General features: G+C 40.2%; 1 protein-coding gene across 1 annotated transcript in view; it reads left to right on the top strand.

The window, feature by feature from the left end:
* The window catches only part of PRKN (parkin RBR E3 ubiquitin protein ligase), a 787,949-nt gene extending 767,017 nt beyond the window's left edge, over window positions 1–20,932 (top strand). Inside the window, exons 10-12 of the mRNA XM_049801652.1 lie at window positions 2,896–2,982; window positions 15,519–15,636; window positions 19,675–20,932. Of these exons, the coding sequence (XP_049657609.1) occupies window positions 2,896–2,982; window positions 15,519–15,636; window positions 19,675–19,784 (315 nt within the window). The 3' untranslated portion in view covers window positions 19,785–20,932. The remainder of the gene's footprint in view (window positions 1–2,895; window positions 2,983–15,518; window positions 15,637–19,674) is intronic.
* Window positions 20,933–21,688: the final 756 nt, after the last annotated feature.

The raw sequence follows: 21,688 nt of genomic DNA, 5'->3' as shown, positions 1-21,688 counted from the left end.
TTCCCTGCTAATCCTCTTTTTAATGCATAAACCTAGAGGGTAGGTTTGGGACCTTTGGGATTTATTCTTTGTGTTGGTTGTTTTCCAACCGAAGAATCTTTCAAGGGTAACAACAGTAAGTGCTAAATACACAAAGACATAGAAAGTTTATATGCTGTTTATATTATCACAGTAATCTGCCAGTCTTTTTTGGCAAATGAAGGGAAAGAAAGTGTGACTATTATTAGTAATTACACTACTTGTAGTAATTTTAAACACTAATATTAAATTTATGCAAAAGTGTTAAATCCTGACTGAACAACTTAAATCCTTTTCTTTCCAAGGGCAAAATAACTGTATTAATATTAATGAAGCCACAAAATACAAGTTAACTGACAGCATTTTTGCAGTTGCTGTATTTTATTACTGAATCTTTGTTATATTTTTCATGTCTGAATGTAAAAAATGAATAAGACTATCACAAAACTACTCTTTGTTGTAAGTGACATGCCTTTTCTTTATGATGCATGCCTTGCCATAAAAAGGGAGTGCTTAGTGCATTTCTGTTGGGAGATGCCTATTTATTCTGACAAACCGATCAGCCTCCGGGGTGTTCTTTTGCCACAGAACTGATTTTACATCTCATCCATTATCTAATAAGATGTGAAAAGAGTATCCTGTCTCACCCAAAAAATCAGGCTTTGTTTCATTACAAGGATGTGGCAGACTCACTCATGGACTTACTTGCAGGATATACAATTGTTAGTGAAAGGCCTAGTTACACACTCATGCATGTTTCCAGTACAGAAAGCCTATGGGGAAAACATTGGTAACATTGGTCCTGAGGATTTTTGTTTTAAAGGTAAGTATAAAAAGTGGCCTCTATAATGAGAAAATGCATTTCATATCTTTAAATAATACAGCACGAGTTTATTAATTTTATTTTTATAATACTTAGCAACACCACATAAACTAAGTTGTGAGGCAGCCAGAACGTATTTGCAAAATATATGTCTGGGGGGGTTTTCTTTCTTCAGTATTTCCCCCTTTTCAGTGTTTATGAAAGGATTAAAATTGCACTTATATGGGTAAAGTGAGAGAGACTGGAGAGAGGAAAGCAAGCTGAGGTGTTCTGTGATAAGGCACTGATAAAAGAAGTGTATACAAAACCCCTTCAGACAAATGTTTTCAGCCAGATGTGTTCATAAGGAAATAAAGTCAGGAAGGAAAAAGAGAGTAGGACACGCAGTAGGAAATAGAGTTAAACCCGGCCATAACCTTAATTGTTAAGGGATAACAAGTCTCTGAGATATTAGGTTTCCAGGGAGAGAGTACCTCTCTATATGTGTTTGAGCAGTGTTCAAACACAGCTGAAACTTTTGACCACTAATGCAGTGCAAATTGTTCTTGTATTTAAACGATGCTCTATTAAAATAACGCAGCCTCTCATACAACATACCTTGCAAAAGTGCCTCCATTGTTAAGCTGTTTGCTAACAAGTGCAAAAGAATTAGCAAATCAGTGTTAGTTGAAGTAAAATAAAACATTTTAAATAATTGACAAAACAGTGGAGAGAAGTGACAAGAAAGCAAACAAGTGATTAGGTTTGATATCTCTGGAAGTTAAAACACTCACTCCACTCCTCCACTCCAAATTTCCCTGACTTTCTGAATAACAGGATCAACCCTTTTGGACTTGCACAATGCTTCCTTTCATAAAAGTGCAGTTTCTTTAGCATGACAATGAAATACGATTTTCAATGCTTCTTAGAAAAGTGACAATACAGCTTGAAAGAGTTCAGAATGAAATTGCAAAAGCTGGAATTTGTGGCAGACAAATGTTCTAGTGTCATGTCCTCCTGATATCCTTTATTCATTACATGTGAATGCAGCTCTGTATCTAAGAATCAATGCTGTTTTATCAGTCTTGCTTATAATGCCAGTCAGAATGGCTTACTGCTGAGAGATCTTTCAGAGTCTGGAGTTGCATCAAGAGAGCATAGCTTTAAAACAGCATAAAAGAGACCCATTTTACATTATTGACTTTTCCCCTTACCTGCAAGGACACAGAATTTAATGCAGCATTGATGGGTCAAAGATTTTGACACATGTCAAGACAGATATCTTCATTTTAGTGTTTTAAAAAAAGGCATCAAAATTGATACATATGAACCAGTTTAGGTGGCAGAGGCAGCTCAGACTGAGGTAGGGACAATTATTTTACTCATCTGCAGAAGACGTTACTTTTCAATGAAGTCTTATGTAAAGAACAATGTAATTTAAGGAAGATGAAACCAGAACAATTGCTAGAAATGCAATAGGGGTCTAGAGGTAGTCCCTTAAAACCCGTGTTAAGTAACCTATCATTGTGTTCCTTCTATGGATTTTTTTTTTAAACCATTCTATAAAAGTCTATGGCAAGGATATAATTTTCTAGAAAATGGTATTTCATATGACCTATATAAAGTGATCATCTCCTAGTAAAGTCAGCAATAGTTTTGCATAGAGAATGCATTTGATTCAGAACTATGAATAGACAGCTCCATTAGCAAATACTATAAAGCAGAACCGCTTGTTTCAGCCAGCACCCTTCTTGTATAAACAGATTTCACTGTAGGAGAAACACACCCAGAAGTATCTAGTGTGACTTTATGTCCTTAAATGGACCATGTAGCAAAATCTCATTTTTAATAATGGCATTTATGTTACTTCACCGATGAAATGTATAATAATAACAGCAAAATTGTTGTGTTAATGATCAGAGTGTATAATAAGATGCACAATTAGGAGGATTATGGGAATTTAATGGGATGAGAAGGGCAAGAGATCATCTGCTGTATGACTCTTCATGATTGTAACCTGCTGTCTATATCCCTAATGTGTTTTTATGACTTGTGTGCTTTGGTTTGTTTTCTAGTTTATGTTCTGCCGTGAATGTAAAGAAGAATACCATGAAGGCGAATGTAGCTCTCTCCTCAGCACGCAGGGAGCCATGGCCCAGAAGGTAGGAATCCCACAACTCATTACATCCCGATCATTATCCCTGGCCCAGCTAAAGAGACATTTGTCAAATGGGTCCTAATTATAATCCCGAGTAAAAGCAATTATGTTCTTGCTGAATTACTCCAGCCGTTGGAGTTGCCGAATTGGCTTTGCGGTGGAGTTCAGTCGCTTTGATTGATAGAATAGCTGAGTTCTGTCAGGAACGCACAGGGCTCTGCCATCAGTTGATAAAGGAAAGGCCTTCCCAATGGGCTTCTGGGGTTGCCTCTATTCAATGTGGACACTTTTGAAAGGCTTTCTGTAGTCTTGCTGCCTTTCAGCTTATTTTCAGTGCACCAGTCAGGAAATCATGTGGGTTTGGACTGAATAACAAGGGTTTTATACAGCCTGTGCAGAAAATGCTGCTGATAATTTATGTTTTAGCTTAGAGAAATAAAAAATGGATTGCCTAGGCTGGAAGCTGTTCAATGATAATTATTCTAGGCTGCTGTATAATTTTGTAGCTATTGTAGCTATAGACCTGTACAGGAAGTAGTTTTTTTCTCCTGGCATTTCTCTTTTATTTAAGATTAAAGTTTCCCTGCTCTCCATAGCAAATAAATCACAGTCTTTCCAATTTAAAAAAAAAAAAGGGGGTGGGGAGAAGGTGCAAAGAACAGGAGAGATACCCCCTAAATATCTCACAGCCTGATGCCCAGGGTGCACTCCTAGGAAGCAGAAAACTGATATTCAGATGTCTGGCGTGTTTGATGCTAAGAGGAAGCTCAAACCTGAGCCCACACACAGTTGAACATGGCAGATGCAGGATTGTGGGCAGGTGCTGATGGGGACTTGTGGTCACCCAGCTCTCAGCGAGGTATACCCAGCTCCTGTCAGTGCCTGCAGGCAGGCTCCATCTGATGCTGGCTTTTGGGGCCTTTCACTCTTTGAACGTAGAGACTGGGAGGGAGCTGGAGGCTTACTGGGGACCTTTGCCATGAGGCAGTTCATTTGCCGAACTTTGGAGACACAGCACTAGGCTATGACCTGTGTAGAGATTCTTCTCTTTAACCTTTCTTGGTGAAGCTCTTCTAATTTAGAAAAAGAATTAGCACTTGTTGAGACAGAATTAAACAGCCTGTATCCTAGTTGTCAGTCAGGGTATCTACCTCTGGTGCCCTGAGCACATGTACTGTATGAGACCCCAAATCCATCTACTTTCCCAGCCTCTAGTGATTTGTGATTCAGATGCAGTATTTTGTGTTTAGCAGCTATCAGCAAATTTTTATTCTGTGAATCCGTGCAACCCCCGTTTTTGAAGCTATATATATACAAGGAGATTTGCAGCTTAACTACCCTCTCTGAAGAACAATCCCCTTTTGTTTGCAGTAGCCTTAGAACAGTCTTCTAGCTCCCATTCACATTTATGTAAAAAGAAAACAACTTCAGCAGAGTTATGTAGAGATACTGAAAGTATCCAGCAGCTTAGTAAAGTAAGAGACCAAGGCTCAATGTCTTACCTGAATTAAATAGAACTGGAACTTGAATATATCTCAACATGAACAATAAGCCCTATATCCATTAAGCTATTTATGCCTAGAGTTTTGCCTGGAGTACTGAAAGCCGTCATGGCACCTTACAAATGAGTTCAACAATGTTGGCTCTTTGGAAATTAGAGTTTGTATAATTTACATGCTTTAGGGCAGAGATAAAGCTGTGCCAGGAAAAATCAGAAAACCGTAGGAAGAAGTGGTTTATTTTAAATATTTGCATATTGCATTAGCTTCTCCTGATGACAATGGAAGCACCTCATCCATCTGGTCCAGTATGTCAGCACATGAATTGCACCCAGTTAGTCAACTAAGGAAAGTTGACTACTTTTGCTGTTCCAGTGTAATGGGAACTTTTTTGCTGTTCCTGAAAAATTTCTTGTACTCTCGAAGAGTGGTTCCAGAATATCTAAATGATAGTACCAGAATAACTCTTGCAGCTATGCAAATCAGTTCCTTAGTATAGACAAGACCACAGACTACCCAAAATTCACTTAGACTCCAACTTAAGCTGAAGTTAATTGACTCAGGTCAGCTGCCTTTTCCTCAAAGAAACTGAGACCTGCACTAATTAAACTTCTCCACAAGGTGGTGATGTGCCACTGATGGAATAGTTTCCCTCACTTTCTGCAACCAGGCAAACTGAGAGGTAGCTAAAACAAGGCAAGCCCAGGTGCTGGTGAGATGTTGGTTTAATCCGAAGAGCATCACTGCGAAGCTATCCTGCATACAACACTCCCCTACAATGCATAGAAAACATTTGTGGGACATATAGCGAAAGAAATGTGTGTGTTTTCACCTCTGTTTTCATCTCTCTCTCACTGAGATTAAACATTTATCCACCTGTGCTTTCAGCCTTTTTGTTCTGTTTGGCCCTCCCCTGCTGGGTGCACAGCCCTGTGTGTCAGAGTTGACTTGCTATTATTGTTCTGCTTGTTGAGGCAGTGAGAAGGATTGTTTTATCTTTGACCATCATCTGTTTCAAGGTAGGAATAATACACTTCCATGGTTGTCTGCAGCTCCTGCAGTTTGACTTCTTTTGGGAGGCCTTGGAGAAGGAGATCCCTCAGAAAGAGAGGTAGAGCCTGATAGAGAGGCATTCAAGAGTCCATGAAAGCCGAGAGCTGACGAGAGTGACTGTCACCTGTCAGAGATACAGTGGAAGCTCCAGAAGGAGGAGAAGGAAGCGAGAAGAAAGGGAGTAAGCCTGTGAGGTGACATGAGACAACTATGAGGGTCCAGGAAGCAGAAATTGTGGTGGCGAAAGGGGTCTGTGCTTGGCCAGATGTTGGAAGGAGTGAGGAGGAAGCCGGAGGTCAAGAAGGGGGAGCGGAGCTGCTGGGACTGTGAAGGGAGGGAGGGAGGGCAGCAGGGTAGGGGGAATGGAGTCAGTTGGCAGGAGGAAGGAAGAGGGCAACCGCAGCTGCAGAGCACGAGAGGGACAAAGCAGGTGCCTGCCACATGTGGTCCTTCAGGCTATTCAAAAGAAAGGGGTTTAAACCTTATAATGGTGGCAAACTAGAGGGCATTGCTTGCTGCTTGGGGCAGAAAAGGCAAACTCAGCAGCAGGCATGCAGAGTAGCCTAGCTTTAAATACTGGTATATCACGATCTGAAAGATCTATGCAGAGATATTGCATGGTCCATTGGAATGGATGAAATGTTCTCTTTCTACTGAAATGTCCATTTTTAGCCCTGATAGGCCATCAAAAGCTCATCTTAAGCATTTACTGGTGCAGGGCTGATTATTTCCCATCTTAGTGTGTAAGTTACATTATTTCAGGGAAAATAAAATGTATCTGTGGCAACTTCAGTTGAGAAGCTTTCTTTTAAAACCATTGCAGCCTCTTGGAGCTGTTTGAAGTTTGGGATGAGAGAAGTAATCATATTTGATGGATTAAAAGGCACGGTGTGCATGATGGAATCAATGACACAGTAAAGGTGACTCCAGCCAGACTTAGGTTTAGAAATAACTGCATAGTCCCTGCTATGTACGCCACAAAACCAAGCTTCCTGGCCCCTTTTAACCTCACCCATAGACAGTCTATGCTGATGGGGAATATAGCCATAAACCAGCTTCCTCTCTAAGTCCCCAGCTTAAAATTAGCCTAGGTTTCCTAGCACAAAACCTTTTTTGACAGCTTGCTTTTTACCAGGATAAATAACGTATTTCTTGCTCACTAGCAACTGGACCATAAAATGTGACCACATATTAGATTTAAACACGTACAGAGTAGCTTCCAGGACTGTTTTGGTGCTGGGCATGTTGATAAGACACCTGCAAGGTAAAGTGTAATAGCAATAGCAATGACAGTGATGTAAAAGTGGTGCATGTGTAAATAAGTGAATAGAATGTAGGGTACAGAGACATAAATGTTTGAAAAAAATGACACAAAATGGATGAAATGGGATATAAAAGGGTATGGTTTAGAGATGGTTCTATGGACAAACTTTCCCAAAGATGGTTTTAGCTGCTGATTATCTTGTCCTGCCAAGCCAATGAGTGTGTGATTATAAAAAGGTAACAGCTTTTTAGTAAGTTTGCTTTTTCAGAAGTTGCTGTGAATTCAGTAAAGAAAACAGAGTAAACCTCATGATAGATTTCTATAGTACAGCTGCACACAAATCCCTCCAATAACCTGCATTCAAAGTCTTGAACCTAAAAGAGCACCTAGTGTCTAATTCATCAGTCTAGCAGTCTTTGTAGGACCCAGATGTAAATCTAGTTCATCTCATTTGAACAAACTCCACTATTAACCCTAGGCCAGCAACAGCTGTAAATCTAAGCCTAGATAAAACGTCCATGGTGGCTGAAGACTTAAAGCTTGCCCAGTGGTCTCTTCTGCTCCATGCTCCAGCCCAAGCTCCTTAAAAATCCTGTCAGGCCATATCCAGTCATAGTCCAAGCCTTAATTCCAGCTAATTCTAGCAACCATGGCCCTGCAAACCATGCAATCCAGCAAAATCCATCACTAAACATACATCTTTAGCTGCTGGTGCAGCTAAAAATTGTTACCAATTTCTTGTGCACAGGTTACAGAATAAATTGTGTGAATTTCTGCTATTTTATTACATTGAAAATCTCATCACCTGCTAAAGGTGTTCATTTCAGACCAGGTTCATTGTATATGCAAAGTAAATTTATTGTTATCAGAGTCTTAGAAAGCTAATCAAAGAGCTATTTTTAGTCCATTTACAATAACACTAGGCCTTACAGTTCAAATTATATATAGTTAAAATAATGGATATGCAAACTTTCTGGTAGCACCCACTCTCTGGTGTTATGTTTAACCTCCCACTGCCTCTCCAGGTCCTAAGCTCCATCGCTTCCGTCTGGGACAGACTGGCATAGTGAGTCCTTTACCAGGAGGAGCATGATGTCAATATTGACGGGTTGTTTTTTTTCCTTCTCACTGTATGGTCTGCTTGGAGACATTTTTATATGTTTGTTAACACACTCCTTCACTGGTCTGCAAGTCATCATTGGATCCAGATTTACTATTTATGGTGTGTTTTACCTAAGTTGGTTATGTCTTTGTTCTCTTTGTGATCCCTAAGACTTGGTTTTTACCCAGCTCTCAAGGTTCCATTTGGATAACTGACCAATGAAGAGTTGTTTGTAGCACCAGGTCCTCCTGTATCATCCTGTGCCAATGCCCTCAAGGCCTCTGCTACCATCCCACGCCCTTACTCCTCTGCACATCATTTTATTTTAGGGTCAGAGATGGTTCATTCTGCCCATAATACCTGTACTTGTCATTGCTGTCTGTTAGTTAGAAAAATACATTGTAAACCCACGCAATTATACAAAAGCAAAAGCAAAATAGGTACTAGTCACCTGGGCATTAGACAATTGCTGTCACTTGCTAAACCAAATCTCTAGGCAGGCCAAGCCAAGTCCAGAGAAAGCCTGTGGTGCTGCCTTGGCACAAAGGCTGTGGCCTCTTAGAGAAAACAGCAACAGCATTTTTACTGGGCCACAAAGCTGCGTGTTCTAAACCTCCGTCTACAATCTGTTTCAGTGTAAGTTTATAGCTAGTGCTGTAAAACTTAACTTCAACTCCACTCCAAAGTTGTGGGATGCTGCCTGGCCCAGCTGTAGCCCTAAGCTGGAGGCCTTGGTCACCCAAATCTAAAAGCCTATCCCCAAAACTACGACCTTCAAATCAGACCTCAGCTGTTTGGGTTTTTGGGACCCAGTCGTTCCTGTAGCCAGGTAGCTGATGCAGGATCCAGATACCAACTTTGCTTTTCTGCCACTGGCAGTATAAAACATATCCAGAAGCCCTGTCAGCCCAGGAACCCATCAGACCGAACCAAAACTAGTCCAGTGCCTCAGCTGAGTCAGTGCAAACCTCAGAGATAGCATTTTTTCCAGACCTGATCCTATTCATCAGTACGTGCCACCTGGGCCCTGACTGCGACCCTAACCATCGCTTCAAAGCTCAGACCTAACGTGCTCATGAGCTCTCAGGCAAACAGTCAGCTCTGAAGCAGACCCTTCCCAGATCACTTCCCCAGTGCTTTTTGCTGCACACGTGTGGCATAAAAACACAGCCCTGTGTGCCCACATGCAGGAGAGCCTGCCACATCACCCTGCACCCTGCTGAAGGCTTTTGTAATGTAGCTCCTGGAAAGGCTCCCAGCTCACTTGGGCTGCAGTTGAGCCTCCAGCCCATCTTTCCCTCCCATTGCCTCATCTATGCAGACCTCGAAGTTGCCAGTAGGTGGTATAAAATATACAGACATCGCTTGCCAGGCCTCCCTTCCCATCCACTGAACAACATCTGTCTAATCTCTTGTGCTGTTTTGCCTGTAGATTCCCAGCAAGCATGTAGGGATGTGTAGCCTGGTCTCTATGTAGGTGGCGATTTGCTGTAATTATGCATCAGAACACATTGGCCCACTGTGAGCACAAGATAATTCAGAATTTGATTTTAATGTGGAATTTTCAAATAAAAGTGCTTTCAAAATATCCTTAGCTGAATTATTGTAATGCTAAGATATTAAATATTTTGCTAATGCTTCATGAAAACCAGGTTTGGGGCGAGGTATTTCTTACAATATTGCTGTGGAATTGAAAAACTCTGCAATGTGCATATTAAATTGTAACAGAAAGACATAATGCTGACAAAATTACGGAATTGCATATGTCTCCTGACTTACTGTATGAAGGCAGCAGCAAGCTCCTTTTTTTGCTTGAACCTTCAGTGAAGGGTGAGATGTTAAGGAAAACATATATATTCTATTGGATTCCACAGTTATATGACCTTCTGAATCAGTTCTTGGTTATCAGTGTTTTGTATTTATACTCTAAATATTGCAAACATCACTTTCAGAATTGTTCCTTCACTATTTCAGCAAACTTTCCTTACTGCTTTTAGAACAGTGGAAAACAGAAGGTGAGATATTTGAAATGGTGTACTACAAGCAAGAGTTAAAATGAGAAACAGACAGCATTTCTATGGAAACTTCTTTCTCTACTCAAGAGGGGCAACGTTAATCAAAATGATAAATAGTAAACAGTGACCACAAAACCCATGAATTATTTCACTGCGTTTTAGTGAAAGAAAAAGGTACTGAAGTGGTTCATCATACATAACATCTTTCAATGAGTCCTGAGTCACAGTATGAAATGTGGAACATCTATTATTAGACCATTGATTTTTTTTTTTTCCATCAGATAAATTTAAAAAATTAAATAAAACATGGCTGTACAAAAAATGGCACACCTACCTTGATTTCTGAAGTATCTTAAGCAATTGGGAAAGAAACTGAAGCTCGGGGGTTCAGTAGTTGGTATATTCACAATGTCAAGCACAGGACATTTCAACCCACAGATGCCTAATTAAAGGAGCAAGAAAAATAACTATAACCGGGAAATGTCCTGTAAAATTAATCTCTATGTTATAAATAAAGATGCACCGGAGGAAATCTGAGAATAGGTCTTAACTTTCTGTCTAATGAGAAATAGATGGGAAGTATAGAGAGAGAATTTTAGCTTTCCTATTTTGGGCAGCAATAAAGTAAAAAGATGTGACAGGCTGCTTTTGTTTATGAGGTTAAGCTGACAGTCATTTGCAGCTGAGTTGCCACTTACGGGAGACGGCATGTTCTTTATTCCACTCATGGAAAACAGTTATACAGGAATGACCTGTATTAGATTAAATTGTCTGCTTTAGAGCAGTGAAAATTCAATATTCACCAGCTACCTGAATTTAATTCATGATGATATGAATGGCTCCAACATGCAGAGTGAGAACCTTGATGTGCAGTGTCACCAAACCAGAGCACTCTGATTTTATTTAGTGAATGTCTCTCATCTTGTATCAGGCACAATACCCTGTGTGTATCACTTTGATTTTAGCTAGTTGCTGTCACCACAAAGCAGCTCTTTTTTTACAGCAGAATTCCCCAGGCACACCAGACAAATTGGCTCACAAAAAGCTGCTTCATGTGAATTTAACTGGATCACTGTGGTACTGGCACCTCTATTTTTCCTGTGCGTGAAACATATTCCCATTGATGGATACCTTTCCTGTTCCTTATCTATAGGCATACTTCAGTGCCTTGATTAGCCCAAATCTTTCTCCAGACTAGAACACTAGCCCCATAGCTATGCACACCTCTGTGAGGTTTTGATCCTTAAATGACTCGGTGTATTTTTTTTCCAAAGTTCCTCTAGCCTATCTAGTGCCCTAGACATCTGCTGTTTTTTCCCCCACAACTGAAGTAAAAGACACCACTTAAACACGACAGGTTAATTCATGTGAACACGTTCATAAAACAGCCCAGAAGAACCTGAGAAAACAAAAGAAATTTAAGTTGGACTGTCACTACCCCTTGTAGATCAGGCTTCCACAGATGAGGCTACTTTTGCTCAGAGCTCTAGCCCAAAATAATTAGTGGGCTGTGTTAATCTAAATGTTATGGTGGGTTGAACATTGCTTTGTGTACAATTAATTATTCTTTGTCTTCCCTTCCAATGCTTTCGAACATGTATAGTTGTTCTCACATTCGTGCTAGAAAATGAGTAATACTTTGTTTTGAGACATCTAAGCCTTTTTAAAATACTCCATTTCACATAAAGTCATAATTTTACAAGTTTGTATTTATTTTTCCAAAGAAAATTAACTTAAAGCCAAGCATTTCTGATCAAAAGGAAAAGTATTTCTGATTTAAAGGAAGCTGCACTAGGATACATTTTTTAAAGTTATACATTTTAAAGTTTTTGCTTATCAGAAAGGAATTGAGCACCAAGGGCAAACAAGCAGGAGTCCAGAAATTACACTCATTAAAGCTAAGCACAACATAATGTTAACAGCTTCATATTCTATTCTGAATCAAGGGTCTTCAGTTTTCAGATGTTGTCTGTGCTAGGCAAAGGAAGCACGATCATAAAAGAGGTGTGCTTATATAAGACGGTATATAATGCAGTGAATGTCAGAATTTAACATTATATATCTAATGCTTCCAGTGTTTTGAACAAGAAGTTTTGTCATAAATGTTTTTAATCTGGATGGTAGTGCTTAGCTGCTGATGGTGAACTCATACTTCGTTTACTACATGTAGTTCTACTGACAAGTCGATGTGTGCCCTGTTACCAGAATGAGATGCTGCTTTAAGAAGGACACTTTATTCCTATTTCAAGATGCTTTCTGTCTTTGTAGGACTTTTTCCAGTACTGCCTGATATCAATTAACTGCATAAAAAGATTTCCATGTACATGTTTTTGTATTGCTGTATGGTGCTCAGCAGTCTCTGTGGTCTCTTTATCCCTGTTAGTTTTTCCAAAGGACTCAGCATAGAAACAGAATAGAAGTAAATCTATGTCCTTCAGTGTGACCCAGAGATTACAAGACAGACTTTTTCCCTTATCTCACTAAGGCAATATTGCAGAGGGGATGTTGAAAAATACTTGCAACAGCTCTTACTGTAGCTTCCTGTTATTTATGGGTATTCATTCCTGGGCATAATGTGCAGCATAGTCAAGAATCAAAAAAAATTACTCATGATGTGGCATGGATGGAATCTAGTAGCTTTTCAGTAGTGCTGGGACAAATATTTTGTAATAATTGGGGAACTAGAGCATATTGTGTGGGGTCAGCATCACAAGTGATCAGTCTCCTGTCCTTGGTGAGCATGATGCACACCTGGCGCAACTCCAAACTTCCTACCCAAGACCGGGCAGGCCAAATAAAGTGAGAGCCACCTCTGCTTGATAGACTTGCTCTATTACCTAGGCCATTGTCAAGGAGATTAGGTTTGCTAGCTTAGGATGAAATAACATGATTTAAATAGACATTGGTAATGAGGAACACTTTCCCTTTATTGTTTGAAGAAAAAATGCAGTTAAATATATGTATGCTTGCACTCATTGTATTGGAGCACTAAATAAAGCACATGAACCCTAGGGGCTCATAGATCAGTACGGTGTGATTTCTTTACTGAATCAGAGGGACTCCATCACTGTACCATTTCTCTGCATTTGCTTCCTGCAGCAGGAAGATTTTAACTTCGCATTCAGCAAGACTGGGCATAGGAGGGATGTTTCAGCTCTATTTGGGCTGAAAATATCATGCTGCTGCATCTATTTCATGCTAGAATTTTTGCAATGGAAAATATTCATACAATAATTCACTCTGCTGTTTTCAGCAATTTGTTCTTTCTTGGTGAATTGCGTATGTGTGGTTTGAAGTTGTTTATTTTAGTTGTTTCTAAGCTCTCCCAAGTTTGTATTTGTTTTCAGAACTAAGATAAAATATCTTTATACAATCAAATTAGTAATTTAGCATGTGAAATTTTGCCTCAGTGTCATTTGCTGTTAGGACACAACAAAGACATGAAGATGGGGAAAAAGTATGATTCCAAGTACTGAACCACACAGTTTGGATTTGGACTGTTTGGCAAAAACAGAGCCACTGTGATGCTCTTCTGGGTGACTACAAAAATTAAAAATACTTCTGGTCTTCTCATGTAATTATTATTCTGAAAAGAATAGAAATGTTTTGTCACTGCTGTCATGATTTTCATCTTGAATCATCTGTATAGATGTTAAGTAATTAACTCCCATTACAATGAGATGAAATTAATATCACCTTCTTTCTGTCACTGGGCAAACTGAGGCCCAGGTCAAGCGTTCCCCACTCTCCCCATCTTGTGTTCAGGCCTCTCTGAGTTAGCTCAGATTGCTTGCTAAAGTCATCATTCCTTAAAGAATAAGGTGTTGCAAGATATATACTAGATTTTTTTTTTTTTCTATTAGCCTGAGCAGCTTTTTCTATTTCCCAGAAGTTAACTAATGTGCCGTTGTATAGAGGTCATCCTTTTGCCAAATTGCTGAATAATCCAGCAGGGTGCAGGACCGAGTTCCATCTCCAGAAGCAAAAAGCCAAAATTAAAAGTCACTTCTAGGATACAGCTGGAAAGACTTTGTTCAACTTTTGTCAATTCTACATTAAAAATATTAGCAAATTGGAAATTATTAAGTGAGGAGCAATAAAAGGGATTCAAGTGCTGAGGAGACTGATGTAGGTAGTAAAATAAAAGAAATAATAACATAAACACATTTTCGCGGTTTCCTGATTAAAAAAGCCTATTGGTTTTCTTAAGATGCATGTTGCAACAGCCACCAGATGAGCTGGAAACTGATTTCTGCAGATGTTGCTCTTTGTATCCATTTTAACTCAGGTGACTTCAGCCAAGAAATAAGATCTAGGTCTTACTGACATTGCAACAATTCACAGGTTTTATCAGTAGTAGCTGAGCAGAAATCAAGAAGAGTTATGGTTCTGTTGCCTGTTTAAAAGTTGGGCCAATTTCCTTTTTCTGTCATATTAGAACTAAATATATTTTAAAAATTATCCATATAAATAAATATGAAAAGTCTATCCACATAACAGCCTACCGGTATTTAGAAGGTACACACAAAGAAGTTGTGGAAATTTTTGCAAATTATATAATTTAGTTTAAGCTCATAATTTTCCCACGTGCTTGAAAAAAAACACAATATGAATGGAAAGAGCAGAACTTCAAGCCTGGAACCTACATACACTGTTTACAGCTACTATTCACATAGTTGCCATCTTTGTGTGATAGAAATGTCCCAAGGGACTGCCATCTCTTTTGTCCTTGTACTATCATTTTAGGTAGGAAATTGCCAAGTGGGACACTTGTGTAGATTATATAGTTTTGTCCCAGTCATAAATAGGACAAACACAGGAGTCCCTTTTAAAACACTCTTCATGATGACTTTTTCCATCTGTGTCATCCTATCTGGGGAGCTACTTGGTTTTGTTCACTGTGTTGGTTTTCTTTACTTTTTCTCTAAAATTTTTGTGTTTCTTCTTCTTGCCTCTTCAGGCCTCTTAAATTTATATTGATTTATGTTCGAATGAAATCTAGACCTCCAAAACAAAGGAGTACGCTTTATTACGAAAACCAGTTTCCTTCCAGGGAGCCCACCCTTCTGCGTTACCAAGTGTTGCGTTGCCTTGGTGGTTTTGCTTTTCTTGCAAGAAGCGCTTTAATCCCTGAAGCAGAATCAAACCTACGGTGTCTCAGCCAGGTTCCTCTGACTCCCGCTTCACCTTACCTTTTGCTTTACCTGTCTTCGTGCATTTGCGGCACGGCTTGATGCCCCCTGTGTTGCCCTATGGGGGCTTTGCCTTCTGCTCAGGGCAGGGAGCAGCAGGGAGGGCGCAGCCTGTGCTGCAGCTGGATGTAGGAAGGACCCCCAGGATGGGAACACAATCCAGCTGCTGCAGCTCCCCCTGCCATTCTGCAGCCCGGGATCTAACCCAACACACGTGTCGTGCACACCGGGAGAAAAATCAGTTCGCATTTTGAAGCAAAAATTCTGCATCTCTCACAAAGTCCAGCCTACCTGGCCTTGCAGTCACTCCTGTCTGTTTCTTGTGGGTAAATAGTTATCGCTTCAGTGTAGACGTTGTGTCCCAGCGCAGCCTTTCAGTATTGTGCCAACAGGTGGTTCTTCTCTCTCTTTGCAGGGATACATAGTTGATGAACATGCAGCCATGCAAGCTCGATGGGAAGAGGCATCTAGAGAAACAATCAAGAAGACAACCAAGCCATGCCCCAGCTGCAATATTCCAGTAGAAAAAAATGGTAAATTTATTAGATATCTTAACTGTCTTTTAAAATTCATTCGACAGTAATAATATATGAATGTGTATGCATACGTATGCATACTATTTTTCCAAGAGACGGAGAGCACACAGAGCTTGAATCTCCCGTCTGTCACTTTATCTAAATTATCATGAAATCACTAAATCCAAATCACTTTCTAAAGCCACTAATGAAGCCTCACAAAATACCTGTCTACTTTATAGATCAGGAAAATGAGGCACAGAGAGGCACTGGATGTAGCATTCATATGACTGAATGTCCAGGTAGTTTTCTAGATTTTCCATTGTTACTGGAAAAAATAGACATTTGTAGGGCAAAACTCACCTCATGATGAAACAGAATATGTGTCTAACGTCTAAAGGGCAGGCGAATCACACCTAAAAGTGGGGCGTGGAGAATTAGTCCTGCTGTAGATGTCTACACAGTACATAGCTGAATTTAGATGAGATTAATCTCAACCCAGTGATGTGTCCACACTAGAAGAGCAAGTCAGAGGAAGAAACATGAGTCCTGACAAACTGGTTGCCCTAATCAATACTTACCATGTAGGAAATAAAGTAATCTGCTGGCATTGGGGTGGTTAAAATGGGGAACAGGAACGGTAAATAAGCTATACCCTATAGGTTCATGCTATTCCAAGATTTAATTGTATTTATGTTCATTAATGAAAATATATATTAAAATGATTGCCTAAATGTTATATGAATATTAAGTATAGAGGATGCTTCTCCGTTTTGTGGCATTACTTATTCAAATGGGATGCTGAAAACACCAAATAATACACTGTTAACTGCAAAGAGAGAACACTTCAAGCAGTGATACCACAGAAATGTTACTGAGGAAGAAATAGGACAAAATGCTGAAATCTGGGGTTTAATGAAAGAAAAGAAGGCAGTTGGCAGATGGAAAGTGGGAGACTTCTTCAAGCACAAGAAGCAGAAGGAAAGAAAGCATGAATTCAGGAGTGGGAAGGCGAGACAAGATTTGGCAAAGTGTAGAGAGCAAGGTGGGCAGCAGAAGAGAGATAACAGAGGGGTAGGTCAAAGAAATTATTTACAGACTTGTAAAACAGGCTGGAAACCAGAAGTTTGAACTGGATTAGAAATAGGCAAATAATAATCGTGACTATTCATGCTTAACAGTTTGTGCATAGCCAAATAAATAAAAAACTTCTGGTCAGGCTTGAAGCAGTGCTAGGACCTTTATTTTTCTCTTAGACTCTGCTACAAAATCTTTACTGTTAAATTACAGGCAGTTCTCACTTGTCACAAACAGGATATCCCTATTTGACACCATTTAAACAACTCCCACTAATGTTTAGGGAAGCTGCTTGTAAAAATCCCCAATGTATCAAGAAGGAAATAAAGACCATTATACTTTTTATCTTTGAAAGAAAATATTTTTTGAAAACGGATAATAAGCAGGAAAAAACCCTTTCCTTGCTTATAGCCTGACCCATGTCAGAATAGTGCCTCCTCATGCAAAATGCCAAAGCCACAGCAGCAGGCTAGAAATGTTTCAACACCCTGGAATCAGCTGATTGTGCTTCCATTCAGAGGGACTGCCACAGGCTGGGAAATGGGCTGAGAGAAACCTCACAAAGTTCAACAAAGGGAAATGCACCAGTACAGGTTAAGGGCCAATGTGATGGAAAGGACCTGAGTGTCCTGGTGGACTACAAGTTGCACATGAGCCAGCAAAGTGCCCTTGCAGCAAAGGCAGCCAACAGCATCTTGGGGCTACGTTAGGAAGAGCATCACCAGCATGTTGAGGGAGATGATCCCCCCCACTGCTCAGCACTGGTGAGACACATCCAGAGTGGTGGGTCTAGTTCTGGGCTCCCCTGGACGAGAGAGACATGGACTGGAGCGAGTCCAGTGAAGGGCTACAAAGATGACAAAAGAACTGGATAAATAAATACTTGTTGGGGGAGCAAAGAAGACAGAACCAAACTCTTCTCAGTGGTGCCCACTGAAAGGACAGAAGGCAATGGGCACAAATTCAAACACAGGAAATTCCATTTAAACATAAGAAAATGCTCTTTACTGTGTGGGTGGATGAAGACTGGAACAGGTTGCCCAGAAAGAATGTCCATTCTAGGATACATTCAAAACCCCACTGGATGCAACTCTGAGCACCCTACTTCAGGTGACCCTGCTTTGAGCAGAGAAGGGTTAGACGAGCTAACTTTAAAGGTACCTTCCCACCTCAGTGATTCTGTGATTCTGCAAATTAAGATTTGAAGCTTAAAAAGTGCAGTGCTTGCTTTCCTCACTGGTCATGGGTACTGCACGTGCCAGCTTCTAGGCTGGCATTTGTAAACTGAAAGGAGCACTTCTGCCTAAGTATAGCTGGTGTCAAGAGGCTGACGACTGTACACCGAAGTCTGCCAACAGTCCTCATTTGGGAGGAGTACACTGACTACACACAAGAGAATAATTCTGCCTTCCCTCCCCAAAATGCTTCTGCAGACACTGTCCTTTACAAGGGACAGTGACACCACCAATAACTTTTCCATAATAGCCTATATTTCTCTATGTCAATGCCTTTTCTATAATAGCCTTTGTAGCTATAGGCATTGTAGAATACTTCTATATGCCAATAACTTTTCTGTAATAGCCAAAGTGAAAGAGCGAAACACTTTCCCACAGCTCAATTCCCAGGCTGAGTGAGTTTAAACACACATCCACGTCTCTCAGAGGATTGCTGTACTCACAAAGCTGTAGGCCACGTTGCTTGAGGCACTCTCCACTCTGACTGCTGATCTCAGCTGCCGTGTAGCAGAGAATAACATGATTTATGTAGCTTAGCAGGTAGAGCACATGTTTGACAGAGAGTGCCTATTGGGAGTTGGGTCCTGCACCAGAACCGAGATGTGTTTTACCCAGTGATGGTTTAATACAAATCGTAAGAGAGGGTTGGATCTAAACCTTAAGTAAAGTGTAACATGGAGGCTGGCCATTGGTACACTTACATTTAAATAAGATAAAAATGTCTGGCGAATTGCATCTCTTACACAAAGATATAACTGGCAAATAGACCTTGCCATCACAGCTGGTTTTCTCTCTCGGTCAGATGAAGCGGACAGGCCTATTTTAACAAACCAGTTCTTGTGTCTCCTGCTGTTTTTACCTTCTGGGAATCATTCTGGAGTGGCATTGAAAAAAAGGTGGTGTAAGGGTAGCAGGGTGTACAGTAGGGTACGCACACTCCCTGTACCTCCTATCACCATCTGGAGTCAAACCAAGATGACATTTCAGCATTTCTTCATACTGCATGCTTTTCTTTCAGTTTGAATTATACAAGAGATCTCTTTGTGTGCTAAGCAACATAATTTCCATTTGAAGTGTATTTCTGTAATGACCTTTGACAATGTTAATGTTTTATATATCACAAAATAAACATTTGATCAAGGTTGGGAGCAGAGGGATTAAAGCTGCTCTCACAGTATGGACAAGTAAGAAACCCAACACACAGGAAACATTGATGCGATCAAAAGGCTGCTTCAGATACTAAGAAAGTCAAATCAGCTTAAATTACTAATGTCATTTTGATATAATCAGCAGTCAGCCACCAAAGGCTGTATCTCCCAATTTATTCTCTTTGCAAATCTCTCAGTTGTTGAATCCAAATTCAAAAAAGAATTGAATTTTGTTCATCTTCTGGCTCACAGCTGGACTAGGGTAGAGTATCCTTGAGCAGACACCACCATGACTGCTTCGAGAGGCCACAGGCTGTCATCTCTTTTCCCAGTCCCTAGCACAGTCTCTTCAAATTTCCTCCTACTCTTGCAGTCCCTCAAGTGAGACCAGCACATTACACCGCAATAAGAGAGGGAGTAGCAAGTTTTAGAAAGCCTAGGAAAAATATTCTTCATGTTTGTACTCCTCTTTTATTAAATATTCTACTTGCTTAGTAAATGAACATCCAAGAAAGTTGATTTTAACACTGTTAATTGTTGATTAACATCTGTAAGTGTTTGCCAAGTACCAAAGCCATTCTGTTGCTATTTTGCAGGTGGCTGCATGCACATGAAATGTCCTCGCCCGCAGTGCAGATTTGAGTGGTGCTGGAACTGTGGCCTGGAGTGGAACAGAACCTGCATGGGAGATCACTGGTTTGACTAGTGCTGCTGAGGCCAGCTCCTGTTGCTGCTAAAGCTTGTTTTCATCAGGGCCAAATTCTGAACTCCTTGCTTAAACAAAACTCCCAGTGGTTTCAGGGACACGGAGTTCAGAAGTTGGCCCAGTTTGCTGTTTTTTGCTTTCTTGCGCATGCAATCATACCAAAATCACATTGAAGTTATGCCAAGGGTTTTAAATCCACTAAGTAAAAAGAGTAATTGTTTAATGGACAGACTTGCTTATTGTGGTACAAAGAGGGGTAAATTACACCTTTCTGAACTCGTGCAGCTTGTCAGCACAGAATGCAGACAGGGTTACCATGAGGAACTTTGCTTGACATTTATAGTCGGGAATCTGTAACTCTTGCAAGAGCGAGCAGCTTGCATGTGTGTGAGTACATGAGCATCAAGGGGGGTGGAGGATGTTCCCTGCATCAGCTGTTTTTTCTTTGACCACTCCTTTGCTCATTCAGCACAATTTTTTATTTTGAGGCAGTGTTTCTTAACAGCTTTTTTTGGCAAAGGGAAGACTGTGGCTCTTCAGTGTTTTCTCAGGGTTCCTTCCTAACAGGCTTTCTGGGAGGGTCTTGCTTTCAAACAAAATTCTCATAGAAACATCCAGCTTTATGCCATATTTGTGCTTGTGTATTTGTAACATCTGACATGAAACCTGCCTGCATACTCATTATAGACTTTGTTACCATTGGAAGATTAGTCAAGGATGCAGTTTCAGCTCTAACCATGACTGTTGTTGCAGTGGCGACTGGATCCGATTAAGTGTTGTGCAAGCTAGACTCACGGGGCTTCATTTTTCGTGTGCTGACAGCAAGACTTTGGGCACAGCAAAGGGAGGCAGGAGGAGACTTCTCAGGGGTTTTCTCTATCATCATGCTCCTAAGTTGAATTAGAATATGGGTATATTTCTGAAAATACATTCACAGCTCAATCAGCGTAGGGCAGAGAGACATTTCTCATTTTACAAGGTTAACACAGTAAGTAAAGCTTACTAGCAATTCCAAGCGTGAACAACCTTACTGATTGGTGTGCTTTACATTGCTGTCTTAGTCTGAAATGAAATGGGTACTGTCCACATCCAACATGCCATGTAAGGATTTGGACAATTCAGTTTTGGAAAAAAACGCACAATAAATAAAGTGGTCAAAATTTTAAACTGTATTTCTTTTTTCATTTGAATACAAAGTAAGTAAGTACAGAGCTGTCGGGTGGGTCATACATTTACTTGACTGATTCAAACTCCCAGCTGAGAGGCTACCCCTTTGATTGAAACATACTATCGGCACAAAATAAATTCCAGGGCCATGGACTTCTTTTATCAAATTTGAATTAATATTTTGTATGCCATGACTGTAGAATCCTGAAAATATGGGTGTGCCTTGTATCAGTCAGTGCAGAGCAAAAAGCTTGAGGTATAAAGAAATCCTAGGCTCACTACAAAAATGTTGAATTGCTAAAAGCAGTGGAGTGTTCATCTGCCTCAGCTGGAAGTGACATTAAAAGTCTGAGGAAACAAAGGGATGAAGACATGAGGTACCAAAAATGAGAGACTGAACTGGTAGAATTAAGAAAATGAGAGAGAAAGGAAGTGGCAACGAGAGGACAATGGCTGTTCCTTAAAGGTCATTTTCCTTTTTGGCACTGGTGAACTAAAATGTATGCAGAAGTAGCTACATTAAAGTGTAAGGGTGCAATAGAGTGCTGCAATGTAGCTCATTTAAGTACATTATCTTAATAAGGATATTTTACTGTGAACTCTGATTATTTCATGATTTGATTTCCTATACCTGGGTCTATTTTGTAATTTATATGGCTTGCTGCCAACAGGCTAAGGAAAAAAATCACAATGCTTAATTTTACTTTGATAGTGTGTTACGTGGGAGCTCATTACTA

This window comes from Accipiter gentilis, chromosome 5 (genome assembly GCF_929443795.1).
Source record: "Accipiter gentilis chromosome 5, bAccGen1.1, whole genome shotgun sequence".
Classification (NCBI taxonomy): Eukaryota; Metazoa; Chordata; class Aves; order Accipitriformes; family Accipitridae; genus Astur; species Astur gentilis.
The sequence above is the reverse complement of the archived record's forward strand: the minus strand, read 5'-3'. Positions and strand labels throughout refer to the sequence as shown.